The 17,824-nt window shown below is 39.1% G+C and overlaps 2 protein-coding genes across 17 annotated transcripts in view; one reads left to right on the forward strand and one right to left on the reverse strand.

Moving 5' to 3' along the window:
- Nucleotides 1-10,267, forward strand: part of ANKRD28 (ankyrin repeat domain 28) — a 192,388-nt gene extending 182,121 nt beyond the window's left edge. For 9 of the 16 annotated variants that reach the window (XM_030933529.1, XM_030933535.1, XM_030933559.1 and 6 more), the window contains 3 exons: nt 137-219; nt 1,514-1,605; nt 6,937-8,959. In XM_030933529.1, the coding sequence (XP_030789389.1) occupies nt 137-219; nt 1,514-1,605; nt 6,937-7,223 (462 nt within the window). In that variant the 3' untranslated portion in view covers nt 7,224-8,959. Of the gene's footprint in view, nt 1-136; nt 220-1,513; nt 1,606-6,936 lie in introns of all 16 variants that reach the window. The other 7 variants (XM_030933549.1, XM_030933578.1, XM_030933554.1 and 4 more) reach the window with 2 other exon arrangements.
- Nucleotides 1-17,824, reverse strand: part of BTD (biotinidase) — a 114,156-nt gene that overhangs the window by 37,249 nt on the left and 59,083 nt on the right. The gene's annotated exons all lie outside the window — the stretch shown is intronic.

The raw sequence follows: 17,824 nt of genomic DNA on the forward strand, positions 1-17,824 counted from the left end.
AGATATTAGCCAGGAAAATTCATGGCATATGAATGGTGTTGTACATATTATATGGACTAGGGTTGCAGATTGTTGGGTGTATAAATGTACCTTGAATGGTGCCCAAGTTTTTATAACTTATCTGCCACAATTATAGGGTCATGAAACTAGTGCCTTGTTAATACTGGAAAAGATAACAGATAGAAACCTCATCAATGCAACCAACGCAGCCTTGCAAACGTGAGTACTGTCAGTATCTAGTATAAACTTTGTGACCTACAATTATAAAAATGATAAATGGATTTTTTAAAACATGTGACTGTTGGAATAGGTTTCATTAGTCATAGAAGCAATTTTAATAGTTTACAGCTGTCGAAACTCATTTCTAAAATGATCACAACTAAAAGGCATATTATTTAAAATGCTTTTGAACTGAAACTTTATTACAACAATGACAATAATGTATTTTTTTTCTTAATCCACCTACCTAATTTTCTGAAGGAAAGTAGTACTATTTTGTGTATTTCATGGAAATCAACTGTAATAATATGTTACTTGAAACTAACAATAAGGCCAGGCGCGGTGGCTCAAGCCTGTAATCCCAGCACTTTGGGAGGCCGAGACGGGCGGATCACGAGGTCAGGAGATCGAAACCATCCTGGCTAACACGGTGAAACCCCGTCTCTACAAAAAAGACAAAAAACTAGCCGGGTGAGGTGGCGGCGCCTGTAGTCCCAGCTACTCGGGAGGCTGAGGCAGGAGAATGGCATGAACCCGGGAGGCGGAGCTTGCAGTGAGCTGAGATCTGGCCACTGCACTCCAGTCTGGGTGACAGAGCGAGACTCCGTCTCAAAAAAAAAAAAAAAGAAACTAACAATAAATGAGGTAAGAAGTTTTATGTGTGTCTGTAAGCAAGTAAAGTTTCTGAAAGAATCAGAATTTTTAATAATATGAGCAGGCCAACCTCCAGATTGACTGAGAGAAATCTTACATCAGTGTCTCTCGTTGTCCTTTGCTATTCCATTTTGAGGTTTAGTAAAGATAAAAATCTTAGAATATTGTTGCCCATTCTGGGATTAGTCAGATCCTTTGAAGGTCCAAAAATTAGTCGTGATGCTTGTAAGCTGTTTTCAAAACCTATTAGAATTTATCCTACTGCAGTTTACAGTTTTTAATATATAGTCTATGTCTTTACCAGCCTCATTCCTTAACAATGGAGGAATGCAATGGTAAAATTATTTTAAACATTGAGTCTGAGAAGAAAAGTAACAAAAGGATTGGGTGAAGGTAGGGACCTGTCGATGGGACCTATGGCCTGAGCTTGATGTCTAGCCACATGTTGACAAGGTGTGACAGTGCACTGCACAGAGGTTCTGCTCTCCCTGCCCCCATCTTTGCTATTAGGACTAGGTGCCTCGAGTTTGTACCTCTTGGTCTTCACAAGTTGACAAAAATGCTCTTTGACAACCAGGTGTGTATGTGTATATGCATGCACATGCACATATGTGTACATGTATCATGTTTTTTCCCCTAGACCTCTGCATGTTGCTGCCCGAAATGGGCTAACAATGGTGGTTCAGGAACTTTTGGGAAAAGGAGCAAGTGTGCTTGCAGTAGATGAAAATGGTAAGTTGGTTCTATATTGTCTTCCCTTGACCTAGAGCTTTTATCTTTTGATGATCCATATTTGAAGAGAAATAAACTTGGATATTTTTTATTAGTCAAAGAGGAGAGCTAAAGTTAATAATGAATAGTAGTTTGTGGCAAAGGAATAAGGGCAAAAGAAATAGGAAAAGTTATCTAACAGATGTACTTCTGAATCCCTATATCATCTGTTATAGCAAAGTTAGTATTTACTGTTTATACTTACCACTTTCTGTTGTTTTAGTAGCCAAAGATTTTGTTCTTTCAGCAAATATTATCAAGATCCTAATTAAGTGCTATATTCTTACTTAAAGTCAGTGCTTCTACTCATGCACTAGATCATGTCCCCTTTTGCCTACTTCATAATGTCACTTTGACAGTTCTCTTTTATGTCCTGCGGTAACAATTTTTCGCTCTCTTCCTGTATTATTCCTCAGTATATAAACACTAGTTCCCTCATCTTTAAAAAACAATTTATAAATCTCACTACTCCTGCCAGGTGCTACCATATTTCTGTGTTCCCCTTTGCAGCAAAACTATTATCTTGCTGTCCCCAGTTATTCACCTCTCATTCTTCCATTCTTTTGTTGTTGTTGTTGTTGTTGTGTTGTTTTTTGTTTTTGAGACGGAGTCTACCTCTGTTGCCCAGGCTGAAGTGCAGTGGCGTGATCTCAGCTTATTGCAACCTCCTACCTCCTGGTTTCAAGCGATTCTCAAGCCTCAGCCTCCCCAGGTAGCTAGGATTACAGGCACCCGCCACTACGCCTGGCTAAATTTTGTATTTTTAGTAGAGACGGGATTTCACCATGTTGGCCAGGCTGGTCTCACACTCCTGACCTCAGGTGATCCGCCCACCTCAGCTTCTCAAAGTGCTAGGATTACAGGTGTGAGCCACAGTGTCCGGCCTCATTCTTCCATTTTCTCTTAATTTCCCTGTAGTCAGGCCTTCTCCCCTCACCCCTACACATAACAAAACTATTCTCATCAAAACCACCTGTGACTTCTACTATGTTAACTACTACTTAGCTCTCATTTTACTTGATAGATCAGCTTTTGGCATAACTGATTACTTGTTTCCTTTGATAAATTTTGTTTACTCTGCTTTTTGAACTCCACACTTCCTTCGTTTTCCTTCTACATTACTAGTTATTCTTTCTTAATTTGTTTTACAAAATTTCTCCCTCTTCTCCTTCTAGGACTCAATCCTTCATTCTTTTTGCTTTCTCTATCTACATTGACTCCCTATGGTTTTAAATACTACCTATATGCTGAGAATTCCCAGATTTATATCTCCAACCCAGACTTCTCACAGTCTCTGTATATCCACGTGCCTAATTGACATATCCATGTGGATATCTGATAAACAGCTTAAACCTAGAAAGTTCAGAACTGAACGGTTGATCCTTTCCCACTCCCCTTGCCACACCTACTCTCCTCACAACATCATGATCTCCGTTGAAGACAATTCTTATTCTTACAATTGCTCAGGGCAAAACCCCTAGAGTCATCCTTGATTCCTCTCACTCATACCCAGCGTATAGTCCATCAGCATACATTATTGACTCCACCTCTAAAGCAGATTTAAAATATGCCCACTTTTTTATTATTGCTACCAGCCTGGCCTGGATCCTTTTAAAGTATATGAGAACATGTTACTATTGAATTTCGGTTTGGTTTGGTTTTGTATTGTTTTGTTTTGTAAAGAGACAGGGTCTCACTCTGTTGCCCAGACTGGAGTACAGTGGTAGATCATAGCTGATTGTAACCTTGAACTCCTGGGCTCAAGAGAACCTCTCACCTCAGCCTCCCAAGTAGCTAGCACTACAAGTATGCACCACTATGCCCAGCTCATTTATCTTTTGTGGTGATAGACTCTCACTATATTGTCCAGGCTGGTCTTGAACTCCTGGCCTCAAGCAATCCCCCCACCTCGGCCTCCCAGAGTGCTCCACCTGGCCCCATTCATAGTTCTTAAAATGACCTTACTAGGCCCTATATGATGTGTCCTCCACTTCGTCACCTTTCTGATACTGTTTCCTAGTATTCTCCTTTTCTACTTGATTCTGCAATGCCAGCCCCTCCACAGCAGGGTTATACATGCATTGTGATCTTCATTCTGACTGTTTACTCTGCCTGAACACTCTGTCCCCAAACATCCCGTGACTAAATCCGTCACCTGTTTCAAATCTTAGCTCCAGTTTCATCTTCTCAATGAAGCGTATTCTAACTACTCTGTACTACAACTTGCTAGATACTCCTACCACAGCATTCTCAGTCCTTGTTAACCTGCTTCACTCTTTCCTCTTTTTTTACATAAAGCTTTTAACATATTGTATATCATGTACTTTTTTATTATGTCGATTGTGTGTCTTCCCCACTAAAGTGAATGTAAGCGCCACAAGAACAGTGAAATCTTTATCAGTTGCATTCACTGATATGTTCTTAGTGTTCTGAATAGTGCCTGAGCAAGTGGAGGCTCAGTGAGTATTTGCTGCATGAGTGAATATTTGCTGCCTGAGTGATGATGCCAAGCGCCGTACTAACTTCTGAGGATACAGTGTAAAATAAGACATAGTCTACTCCCTTGAATGGAGATAAGAGTGTAAACAGGCTATTAATGATAACACTTAAAATAGTTTAATTGGAATAAGCATAGGATGCTATGAGGGTACTTAAGAGGGTCTTCAAATCCTTTCTTGCAGGATCAGAGAAGGCATCCCAAAAAATGTGACTGCTAAGCCAAAATCCAAAGGATAAGGAGAAAGTGGGGAAGGAACTTTCTAAGCAAAGAGAGTGGCGTGTTAAGAGATATAACTGGCCGGGCACAGTGGCCCATGCCTGTGATCCCAGCACTTTGGGAGGCCAAGGCAGGTGGATCACCTGAGGTCAGGAGTTTGAGACCAGCCCCGCCAACATGGCGAAACCCCGTCTCTACTAAAACTACAAAAATTAACCAGGTGTGGTGGCATGTACCTGTAATCCCAGCTACTGGGGAGGCTGAGGCAGGAGAATCGCTTGAACCCAGGAGGCAGAGGTTGCAGTGTGCCGAGATCACGCCACTGCACTCTAGCCTGGGTGACAGAGTGAGACTTCATCTCAAAAAATAACCCCCATGCAGAGGAGAGGAGCCTATTTTTAGTCATACTCTGACTAGAAAACACACATGAAACATGCTTCTTTCCCCACCCCCACTATCATCCAAGGCATCCTGGCCTATGTAATGGGTTGTTCTGTCTGCCAGCAGCAGGAACAATAGCAGCAGGCACCTTTAGAAGAACCCTTGAAAGAAGCGTGGGCAGTGAAGGACTCCCCTAGCTACTTTGGACAAATAAAATTTAATTAAAAGTACAGACAGCCTTCAGCCACTGCTGCCAAACTTGGAAGGACATCAGTTGTTCTCTTTGACCCTTGACAAAATGGGAACTTTACAAAGGGGGAAAAAATTACTTTTTGTGGCTGGGCACAGTGGCTTACTACTGTAGTCGCAGCATTTTGGGAGGCAGAGGCAGGAAGATCACTTAAAGCCAGCAGTTTCAGACCAGCCTGGGCAACAAAGCGAGACCCTGTATCTACAAAAAAAATTTAAAAATTAGCCAGGCATGGCATGTGCCTATAGTCCCAGCTACTCAGCAGGCTGAGGTGGGAGGATCACTTGAGCCCAGAGGTTGAGGGTGCAGTGAGCATGATCATTACACTGCACTCCAGCCTGGATGACAGAACAAGACCCTGTCTCAAAAAAAAAAAAAAAACCCTTTCTTTATCAAGGCTAATACAGCATAGATGAAAATATGTGGGAGAACTGGAAGCAACCAGATGCCCAATAATTGAAATGTGTAACTAAACCATGGTATAATCACACAATGAAATACTGTATAACAATGAAAATGAACCAACTACAGTTACATACAACATTGATAAATCTCACCTAATGCTACACAAAAAAGCCAGATATGAAATAATACATACTATATGATTCCATTTATATTAAGTTTTTTAAAAACTCAAAACTAAACTGTAGGCTGGGTATGGTGGCTCACATCTGTAATCCGGGAGGCTGACACAGGCAGATCACTTGAGGCCAGGAGTTTGAGACCAGCCTGGCCAACATAGTGAAACCTCATCTCTACTAAAAATATAAAAAATTAGCTGGGTGTGGTGGCACACACCTGTAATCCCAGTTACTCTGGAGGCTGAGACAGGTGAATCACTTGAACCTGGGAGGTGGAGGTTGCAGTAAGCCAAGTTTGTACCACTGCACTCCAGCCTGGGTGACCGAGTAAGACTCTGTCTCAAAAAAAACTATAGTGTTTATGACTCCAAGTTGAAAGCAAGGAAATTACTACCCCGTAAGCCAGGATAGTAGTTACCATTGTGGAAGAAGAAAGGTATAATGATTGGGTAGAGGATATATGGAGGTTTCTGGTATGCTGGTAGTGCTCTCTTTCTTAACCTCTATAGTGGTTACACAAATGTATGTTTTGTGATAAACTATTAAAGTTCCATATGGTATAATTGAAGCCTGGCATCACACTGTTCTCACTTCTCTCCCGCTCCATCCTCAAGACTGAGTCTTGTACCAACTGAGATACCAAATGTTTCCTCCTTGGTTTGCTGTGTTGACACTTTGTGGTAGCTTATGACTAAGGTCAGTTGTCTTCTGCTTAAAAAAAGAGAATATTTACAAAGGAAATATTTGTTTTGATTTAGTAGTTTTTAAAGTTCATCTGTTTAGTTTGTCTACTGTTTTTCTTCAAGAGACTATGACCCCAAGAGAAAAGTTAAATTGACAACCAAGTGTTATTCGTTCAACACCTATCTTCTGAGCACCTGCCCTGTGGCGGATCCATGAAGCTATACACATTTAGATTTCTTAGCGTCAAAAAGCTTCCTTACATAACTACAAATTAAATTTTTTTATTTTTTCTTGACACTGATATAACTACAAATTAACAGTAAATCTCTGCTTACCATCCTGAAAGAAGATTCACTGATCTGTGGTGTTTTTCTTATTCTAGCCCCGTTTCTTCTGTGAATTCAGATGGATACGGATAAGTTGTGAGATCTTGGGGAAGTCATTCTTCTCTGGGCCTGTTTCCTCTTCTGTTGTCTAGTCTAATGTCTTCCACCCTAGGTTTCTATGGCTATTCTTTTTCTACTTAATAGAAAGTTGCAAATCATGCTGGTTACAGCAATTTATTATAAGCTAAGTAATGTAAAATACGTCTAAAGTTGAAGTACTTTAGGCTTATTTCCTTATCTTTGGTGAAATATGTCTCAGGATGCTTAATTTTTAAATTTTATCTTCAATTCTAGGCTATACCCCAGCTTTGGCCTGTGCTCCCAATAAGGATGTGGCTGATTGCCTGGCTCTCATTTTGGCCACCATGATGCCTGTCTCATCAAGTAGTCCTTTATCATCCTTGACATTCAATGCCATTAACCGTTATACCAACACCTCAAAAACAGTCAGCTTTGAAGCTTTGCCCATCATGAGGAATGAACCTAGCTCCTATTGCAGTTTCAATAACATTGGCGGGGAACAGGAGTACTTATACACTGACGTGGATGAGCTCAACGACTCCGATTCTGAGACCTACTGAGAAGCTGAGGAGGAGGGAGTTCTCACAGTAAAGCTTCAAACTGTGCTTTTTCAGGAAAAGGGCACTTTGATATTCACGTAGAAATTCAACCTAAGAGGAAAGATCGCACAGTGAGCCAATGTTAAGAGATGTGATGACATTAGGAGGAAGAGTTTTAAAGGCAAGTTTTACAAAAGGAACTTCTAGAATCTTGAAATAGACTTGACTGAGGAAAACACGTTGATGTCAGAGTTCTTTGTGGAATTGTTTAATTTGGTTTTGCAGTGCCAGGAATAATTGGGGACACTGTGCACTCTAACCTGCTTACATAAGCAACACTATCGTAACAGAAGAAATAAAGACACTAGATTTAAATTTTATCAATAAAATTACAACTAAATTTAAAGGCAATAAAAGTTTGGTACAGTAGGCATTATGTGCACAGCAAATTGCAAAAGGACCAAATAACTGAAAGGTTTTTTTAATAAAATGCCATTTTGTGGAAGCTGGAGTAGATGAAATGAAACATTACCTAAACCAAACTGCAATATTTCTGGAAATGAAACTGAGATTTGGTTTTAAATGTTGAGTTTTTTTTTTTTTTTCTTTTTAAGAAAATATCTGAAAGCCTTCCAGTGCTGTATTAAACCATGAGAGAAAGCAGATGTATTTTTACATTTTTTTCTTTTACATAAATATTTCAAATTTCCAATTTTTATACTATTAGAATTAAAAACCAGCTGACTGGGTGCAATACGGGTGAAAATGCTTGTGACATAGACATTGAGATGGATTGGGGTCAGGCTGTTGCCCTGTTTTAAATGGTTTGGGTTTAAAATAGTACTATTTTTGTTTAAAAATGTAAAGAATTTCCTAGAAAAAAAAATTCGTGAAATCAAAAAGTAGATTATTTCACCCTATTGCAGCTAAGTGGTTCTGGGGCATGGAGTCTTCAACCTCTCTACTTTGAATGGCACACCTTAGTCACTTAGGTTACTTTTGTATCCCCACCATGGGTTGGGGGATTTTTTATGTTTATTCTGATCTATGAGTTTTGAAAAAGTGAATAATCAAAAGGAAAATAATTCCTTGTTGTTCATAAATTAAACATCACTAAGTCCCTTGGAAGGCATTTCTGTATTGGGCAAGATTTAAAATACTAAAGCCTTAGGTCCTATTCATATTTAAAGTAGCATGTTTGTAACCTGTTACTATTTGGAGAGAGAAGCAGTTGCCTGCCAAATTGAAGACTACCTTTCAAATAGCAAAAGAGAGAGAGAAGGCTGATATTTCAGCTTTAAATAAATATTTGTGTGGTTCTGCTTTTACTGTAACTGTCACTTTCCCAGTGAAAATGATTTCATAAACTTTAAGGGTCTTACAGGTATGGGTAAAGTTCTATAAATTGCAACAAAATGATACCCAATTTCATTTTATCCTTTTTGTATTGTGAAACTGGAAACTTTATGACATTGTAAATTATCAGCTGGTTTTTCTGAATATAAAGTGTGAAAACACAGAACAGTATTTTGATCTATTTGATAATTTTGTGGGTTTTTTGAAGAATTAATGAGCATGTACATAGAAATAGTGACTGCTTGAATACTGTATTTACTTGCACTCTTTCAGTACATCAAGATTCCTGTATATTTTAGAGTATAATAAAACACAGATGTGAGTTGTATTTAATGAATAATGTATTTGTATCTGTGCATATTATCTACAAATCTATAAAGTTTCTAGGGCATTGACTACTAGATTTTAAGCATTTTTTCTAAAATATTTACAGAAATTATAAATCTAATCCCCCATCTTTTCTTTATAATATAAAGAAGTCATAATGAACCCTTCCTAATTATTAGTAATAGGAAGGTGAATATGCATTTTAATGGCAGTGGACTACATTTTCTATTGTACCTTTTGAAAAAAAAAAGAAAAAAGAAAATTCAAGCAGATTCTAAAAGTATACATATGTGTGCTTTCTCTTTCCTTTTAGGAATTCTCTTCTGAATTCCCTGAGGGAATTTTCTAGAATCTCAGAATTGAAAGAGACCTGAGGTTCATCCACTCTCTAACCTCTTAACAAATGCAGGAGTCCCTTCTACAAGGGTGATCTTTCCACCTTGAACACTTCCAAGTGACTCTACCTCACCAAGCAGTCCATTCAGTTGTTGAGCAGCTCTAACTGTTAGAAAGGTCTTCCTTAGATGGAGTTGAAGCCTCCCTCCCGGTAACTTCTGTCTTTGGGCCCGGGTCTGTCCTCCAAGAGAACCCTGAGAATGTTGGAAGGATGAATCTCGCACATTCTGCCATGTCTTCTCTTTTACAGGCTGTTTGACTTCTCTGCTGAAGTGATTTCCAGAAGGACTCATTTGACACACTATTAGATTTACCACATCTAATGAAATCCAAGGTGTGGCTATAAAGTGACAAGCTGTTTTTAATTTATCACATATACCAGAACTTCTATCATGCATCACTTATATGTAAATGATGCTGTTACCAAAAACATTAAGGTAGTTCTTGCGAATGCCACCCCACTAAGAAAACTATTTCATTACTTTTGTAATCCATCTGTGAGAGTCTGCCCTCCAGCTTAACCACTTCCTTTGGTCTGCACCCAATGAAGGGAAACCCAAAGTACTGTCTCAAATTTTATTTGAACTACACCAGTATTGTTGGAATAAGTACATGAACTACTTGAATGAATGAACACAGTGCCGTAGAAATTTCCTTTATGGTTACACCTTGTATATCTAAAGCATTCAGGCCCTGTTCTGTAGTGTTTCTTATCCTCACACAGAGTAGAAAAGCCTGTTTGCTTTATTTAACTTACGCATAAAAGATGACACCTGAAATATCTGATGTGTATTATAATACCAGCTTCTGCTCTAGAACTACTTTGGGTGAAATGGTGGTAATAGCAAATGACCTCCTTTAACAAGACACTCATCTCAAACAGTGCCATTTAGTTCAGGAGATCTCGAAGTGTAGCTGTAAATTTTGGGGTTAATTTGGCTTATATTGGACCTTTTAAAAGAAATAAAGTTTTTTAATGCAATAAATCAAGTGTCTGTCTCTTTTACATGCAAACTTATTTTCCCTTAAACTGTCTAGCATTGAATTGACAAGTTTTTTTTTTTTCCTTTTTTAATTTAAAAAAAAATGACTTTTTAGCAAAGCTGATTTAGACTTTACATGAACCTATCTATATGGGATTTTCAAATATATTTATTCAACAAATATTGCTTGCCTGCTGTATACTTGGCAGTAGGAATGGGCAGAAAACCAAGAAATTGTGATCTTGTCCTCTAGGAGCTTACAATTAATTTCATTGTGGAAAGGTATAAGTAGAAAGTAATAAAAGTGTAATTGAGGTAGAGATGAATTGATAAAAGGTACAGAGTAAGATCACATTGGGAGGGAAGATCAGAACAGGCATCATATAAGACTAGGTCCGGACATTAAGAATCAGATTTGAACAGATGGAGAAGGGGGCAAATGATACCCTGTGTGAAAAGAACAAAATCAGCAGTTCTTTAAATAGTTGGTGGAGTTGGTGGAGGGGCGCTTTGGGATAGAGTAGATATTGGCACTTAGCAATCCTGAGCATAGAAAGATGATGAAAATATACAAAAGAGCTAAGTGGAAACATGTACAAGATTAGATAATAGAAGTGAGAACAAATGGATATAAATAGGTGATGAGAGGAACAGGTGAAGAGGGCTTTAATAACCTTTCTCAAAATGGTCTTTATGCAGGTAATAATAGAAAACGCCTATGCAGCATTTATCATGTACCGGGCAAGATTGTAAGTACTTGAAATAAATTATGTCTTAATCCACACAACTGTTCCATGTGGTAGGTACTATTTATAGCACCATTTAACAGATGAGGAAAGAGGGAGATGAAGTAGTGTTGGCCCAAGGTCACCTGGCTGGTAATTTGTGAAGCCTAGATTCAAATCCAGGCAGTCATGTCCATAGTCAGTGCTCTTAACCCCCTAATGACTGCTGACATGCAATCTGGTCTTTGTTGAAATTGTTGATTTTTAAGTTGAGACACACACTGAACACTTAATTATGTAAGTTCTCCTCAGTTGTATTCTCCTAGATTGCTATTTTTAGAAGAAATGTAAATCTGACTGCAACAGGTGTTTATTGAACACCTGCTATGTGCCAGGAACTGTGCTAGGCTCTTGGCATACAGCAGTAAAGGGGGAGGTAACATAGTTTGACCTCAGGAGTGGATCCTACAAGAATGATGTCTACTTAATGTTTCAGATGCTGTTGCCACCTAACCACCCCAAATCTCAGTTGCTTAAAATAATCATTCTTACTCATGCCTCTGCAGATTGGCTGACATTAGCTTGTGTGGATGAGTGCTTCAAGCTGGGTCTCTGGCAGGGCTTTACTACCTGCTATGAGTTGTGTTTCCACCTGCTCCATCTATGTTCATCTTTGGGCCTGGGCTAAAATACAAAAGTTAAACAGAAGTTTCCACACTGATGGTAGAAGCATAAGAAGGCAAGCCCAACCCACACAAGTATGGTTTGTGCCTTCTGCGTGCATCACATCTGCCAACACTCCACTGGCCATAACAAATCACGTGGCCAACCCCTACCTCAGTGGGATGGGGCAATATTCTCTGCCATTTTGAGGAGGATAGTTTGGGTTCCATTTCCACAGTCAGGCCAAAATGATGTCAATCGATTTGTTGCTGCTTTCAGCTTTTCCATGGGTATGCTTGGTAGCCTTTCCTTTATTCCTGTTCCTTCCCTTTTTGTGGTACCCTTAGAGTGTGGGTAGTCCAGATATAAAACTGGGCAACAAACATGTATTTTGAGTTGGAAAGTTCTTGCTTGGCAGTGCTGCTGATTGGTTGGTTGTTGGATCTGCTCTTTTCCAAAGGTAGAAAACCGACCTCTTCCCTACCTCAGTCTCCAGAAGAATGTAGCACCAGTCCCCTCTCTGGTGTGTTACTGTGTTCATCCCTTTCAAAGCACAACCTAATCTGAAACAAGATAGGAAAGTTTGGCTAGTGACTACATTTAAGACGAAAAATGCTGATATCTAGTGCTCTCCATTCTAGATCAGTTCTCCATCTCTCCGTCTCCAGCACTTAAAAAATGTCTGCATCTCTCTGCTTCATTCCTCTTCTTGTGTTACTTCTCATTTCCTTGTGGTTGCCTCATTCCCCTTTCCCCTATGACTCTTACCTGTCTACTATCTTAATTAGAATTGAAATACAGGTTGAAATATTTCCATAATTTGAAACTAATTTTTTAAAACATTTTAGGATCAAGGGAACATGTGCAGGTTTGTTATGTAAGTAAACTGCATGCCGCAGGGGGTTGGTGTACAGATTGTTTCATCACCCAGGTAATAGGTAGTTTTTTGAACATCTTACTCTTGCCACCTTTCACCCTCAAGTAGGCCCTAGTGTCTGTTCCCCTCTTTGTGTCCATGTGTTTTCATTGAAAAAAAATAGTAATTTAATCTTAGATTTCTTTCTCTTTACCCTCTTTAAGGAAAATTAAATTTTCATCTTTTTTTTTAATCCCTTCATGGAAGCCAACATAAATTTTTATCTTTAAAGCCCAAATGGTCGAAAAGCTTTTGCTAAATGATGTCAGTGAAAATGGCAGGAGTAATGAGCTCCAAAAATTAGCTTCTTCATAAGAGCCATGATAAAACTGGCAAAATTTCTCAGATCGACTGTTACAGAAGTCTGAAAATTAAAGGCTGTCAGCAGCCTCAAGAGCATTTAATTCAAGAAAAACTACTAAATCTACCTAAGGACAACAGCCTTGGTCATGTTTTAACTTGGATTCATCGCCTTTTTCACTGTCCAGCTGTAGAAGCCCTGAAAACTAACAGCCCACATTCCTGTTGCAGCCTAGCAGCCACCAGAAGGAACAAAACAAAGCTAGAGCTCTTTCAAAACCTCATTCTCAATTATTTGACCAATGCACTTAGCAGCAGAGTATCAAAGTATGTGAGGCAAAAACCGGTAGAATTGCAATGAGAAATAGATGAATCCACTATCATAGCTGGAGATTTCAACACCCCCTCTATCACTAATGGACAGAACTAGCAGGCAGAAGATCAACAAGGACATCGTTGTACTTAACACCATCAACCAGCTGGATCTAGTGAACATTGAGACCAGGCTGGCCAACATGGCAAAATCCCCTCTCTACCAAAAATACAAAACAGCCAGGCGTGGTGGCGGGCGCCTGTAATCCCAGCTACTTGGGAGGCTGAAGCAGGAGAATCACCTGAACCTGGGAGGCGGAGGTTTCAGTGAACTGAGATCGCACCATTGCACTCCAGCCTGGGCAACAAGAGTGATACTCTGTCTCAAAAAAAAAAGTTCTAAAATCAATCATGTATGTGTTCGCTTTAGGAAACTAGAGAAAGAAAAGCAAATCCAAAGCAAGCAGAAGACAAGAATTAAGAGTAGAAATCAATGAAATTGAAGAAGTATTTCAGTAGAGAAACTCAACAAAACCAAAAGTAGTTTGTTTTTTTTGGTTTGTTTTGTTTAAGATTAATAACATCAGTAAAACTCTAGCCAAGCTAAGGGGGGGGGGGGGAGGACACAACTAATATCAGAAATGAGAAGAGACTTCAATACAGAGCCCATAGACGTTTAAAGGATAATAAAGGAATATCATGAACAACTTCATGCCAACAAATTTGATAACCTAGATGGACCTTAAAAGACAATTTGCCAAAACGTACACAAGAAGAAATAGACCTATACCTGAATGGACCTATATCAGAGAAACTGAATCAATAATAACCTTCCAAAACAGAAAGCACCAGACCCAGATGGATTCACTGGTGAATTCTACTGAACATGCAGGGTGAAATTATACCATTTCTCTACAGTGTTTTCCAGAGATAGAAGCAGAAAGAATATATCCTAACTCAGTCAAGGAGGCCAACATTACTTCAATTTCAAAACCAAAGATTATAAGAAGACTGTAGACCAGGCGCAGTGGCTCACGCCTGTAATTGCAGCACTTTGGGAAGCCAAGGCGGGTGGATCACCTGAGGTCAGGAGTTCGAGACCAGCCTGACCAACATGGAGAAACCCTGTTTTTACTACTAATAAAAATTAGCTGGGCGTGGTGGTGCATGCCTGTAGTCCAGCTACTTGGGAGGCTGAGGCATGAGAATCACTTGAACCTGGGAGGTGGAGGTTTCAGTGAGCCAAGATCACGCCATTGCACTCCAGCCTGGACAACAAGAGTGAAACTCTGTCTCAAAAAAAAAAACTGTAAGCCGATATTTCTCATGAACATAGATGCAGTAATTCTCAGCAAATCAAAATACTAGCAAGATACAACACAATCATGAAAATAATTCTCAGTAAACTAGGAAAACATGGGAACTTCCTCAACTGGATAAAGAACATCTATTAAAAAAAAAAAAAAAAAAAAAAAAAAAAAACCTCCAGCCTGGGCAATATGATGAAACCCTGTCTCTACAAAAAATACAAAAATTAGCCAGGCATGGTGGCACACAACTGTAGTTCCACCTGCTCAGGTGGGTGAGGTGGAAGGATTGCTTGAGCACAAGCAGTCAAGCTGCAGTGAGCCATGATCATGCCACTGCACTCTAAGATCAGGAGCAAAACATGGATGGCCCCCTTCACCACTGCTTTTCAACATCATACTGGAAGTTTTAGCTAATGCAATAAGACAAGAAAAGGAAATAAAAAGTATGCAGGTTAGAAGGGAAGAAGTAAAACGTTTTCACAAATGACATGACCATTTGTGTAGAAAATCAGAATGAATTTTAAAAGCTGTAACTAGTAAGTAGTTATACCAGTATTGCAAGATACAAGGTTCATATACAAAAATCAATTACTTTCTCATATGCCAGCAGTGAACAGAGAATTTGACATTTAAAACACAATACTGTTTACATTTGTACCCAACATACGAAGTACGTAGGTATAAAACTTGTAAAAATGTATAAGGTCTATATGAAGAAAACTCCAAAACTCTATTGGAAGAAATCAAAGAAAAAATAAATGCAGAGATAGTCCATTCATGAATAAAAAGACTCTATTATTAAGATGTCAGTTCTTGCCAACTTTATAGATTCAGTGCAATCTTAATTAAAATCCCAGCAAGTTATTCTGTAGATATCAACAAACTGATTTTAAAGTTTAAATGGAGAGGTAAAAGCCAAGAATAGCCAACATGATATTGAAGGAGACAATTAAAATCGGAAGACTTACACTACACAATGTACACTACCCATACTATAAAACTACAGTAATCAAGACAGTGTGGTATTGGTCAAAGAATGGACAGATCAGTGGAACAGATAGAGAACCCAGAAATAGACCCACATGAATATAGTTAACTGATCTTTGACAAAGGAGCAAAGGCAATGTGACGGAGTGAAGACAGTATTTTCAACAAATGGTGCTGGAATAACTAAGACAACTACAAGCAAAAAGTGAAACTAGACACAGATCTTACATCCTTCCCAAGAATTAACAAAATGGATCACAGACCTAAATGTAAAATGCAAAACTATAAAACTCTTAGGAGAAAATCTACCTGACCTTGGGTTTGGCAATGACTTTTTAGATATAACACCAAAGGCACCACCCATGAAAAAAAAAAATGATAAGCTAGACTTCATTACAATTTTAAAATTTCTGCTCTGTGAGACACTGTCACAGAATGAAAAGGCAAGCCATAGACTGGGAGGAAAAAATTGTAAAAGATGGATAAAGAAATATTATCCAAAATATACAAAGAACCTTTAAAACTCACAAATAAGAACACAACCAACTTTTAAAATTGGACCAAAAACCTTAACAGGCATCTCACCAAAGAAGACACAGATGGCAAATAAGCATATGAAAAAATGTTCCACATATCTCATCAGGGAAACAAAATGAGATACCACAACACACTAATTAGAATGGTGGAAATTCAGAACACTGACAACACAAATGTTAGTGTGGATGTGGAGGAGCTCTTCTTTTTCTTTTTTTTATTTGAGACAGAATCTAGCTCTGTTGCCCAGCCTGAAGTGCAGTGGCATGATCTCAACCCACTGCAGTCTCCACCTCCCGGGTTTAAGCGATTCTCCTGCCTCAGCCTCCTGAGTAGCTGGGATTACAGGTGTGCGCCACCACACCTGGCTAATTTTTGTATTTTCAGTAGAGACAGGGTTTCACCATGTTGGCCAGGCTGGTCTCAAACTCCTGACCTCAAGTGATCTGTCCCCCTCAGCCTCCCAAAGTGCTGGGATTACAGACATGACCCACTATGCCCACTTGGAGGAATTCATTAATTACTGGTGGGAATGCAAAATGGCTCAGCCACTTTGGAAAACATTTTGGTAGTTTCTTACAAAACTAAACACACTTAAACCATATGATCCAGCAATCCTACTCCTGGGAATTTAATATGGCATGCTGGAAGAGGCAAAACTATGGGGACAGTGAAAAGATGAGTGGTTGCCAGGGGATATGAGGGAGGAAAGGAATAGGCAAAGAACAGAGGATTTTTAGAAGAGCAAAGTTACCCTGTATGATACTTTAAACAAAACCACCTGTAAACTTACCACTAAGAGATTGTAAACACAGAAGTTGGTTTTATATTTTCCAAATCTATAACTATGAATATGTCATTTTTAAATGGAGTCATATGTCCAGTTTGTAACTTTTTTACTTGCTGTAAATTTCTGTGTCAACACATTGTATATAAACACAATAAATATGATCTTTGGTGGCTTCTTAGTGTTCAATTGTAAGATATTGAATATGCAGACTATTATGTTTTAATATGGATTCAAATGAAATGAAAAGCAGAGGGTTCCGAAACAAGGCTAGACCTGTGTCTGGAGTCGAATCCGATGTGGAAAGGGTCCGTTTTCCTGAGTTGTAATTCCCTTCAAGAGTAGCAATGGATGCAGACAAAACCACATGAACAGCAGCTAAGGTAAAGCACCTTTCCTTATGGCTGGGACAGTATTGCCACGAGTGGGAGGCAAGAAGGAGGGAATACATGCGCTCTTGGAGCCAGTTGGTCCCAGCAGGAATTCTGGCTCTGCCACTTCCTGGCTGGGGGACCCTGAGCAAATCTCCTAATTTCTCCCCACCACAGTTTTCTTGTCTGTGAAATGAGGACAATAGTACATCCCTCATGGGGTTATGGTGGGAATTAAATGAAAAAATATATGGGAAGTGCCTGACACCTAAGCGTCCAGTAAGTGTTAGCTTTTCTTATTCTTGCTTATATTTTCCACTGGGTTTATGGGAAGAATTAAATGAAATAATAAACAGTCTAGAATCTGAACACTCATTTTTTGGCTGTGTGACCTTTGGGCAAATAATTTAACCTCCCTAAGCCTCAGATGTCCTATCCATGAAATGATAGGACAGTCATCAGTAGGATGACCTATCATAGGATAATAGGAAAGTCATCCTACTGATCTCACAGGACTGTTGGAGAATGAAGGGAAGACTGCATATAAAGGACCTGGCACACTGCCTAGTATGTGGGACATACTCCTGAAAGGCATCTTAGAAAAGAGGGATTTGCTGCTGTGACATTGGGTTCCCTAATCTACATGGTCATCTTA

This window comes from Rhinopithecus roxellana, chromosome 1 (assembly GCF_007565055.1).
Source record: "Rhinopithecus roxellana isolate Shanxi Qingling chromosome 1, ASM756505v1, whole genome shotgun sequence".
NCBI lineage: Eukaryota > Metazoa > Chordata > Mammalia > Primates > Cercopithecidae > Rhinopithecus > Rhinopithecus roxellana.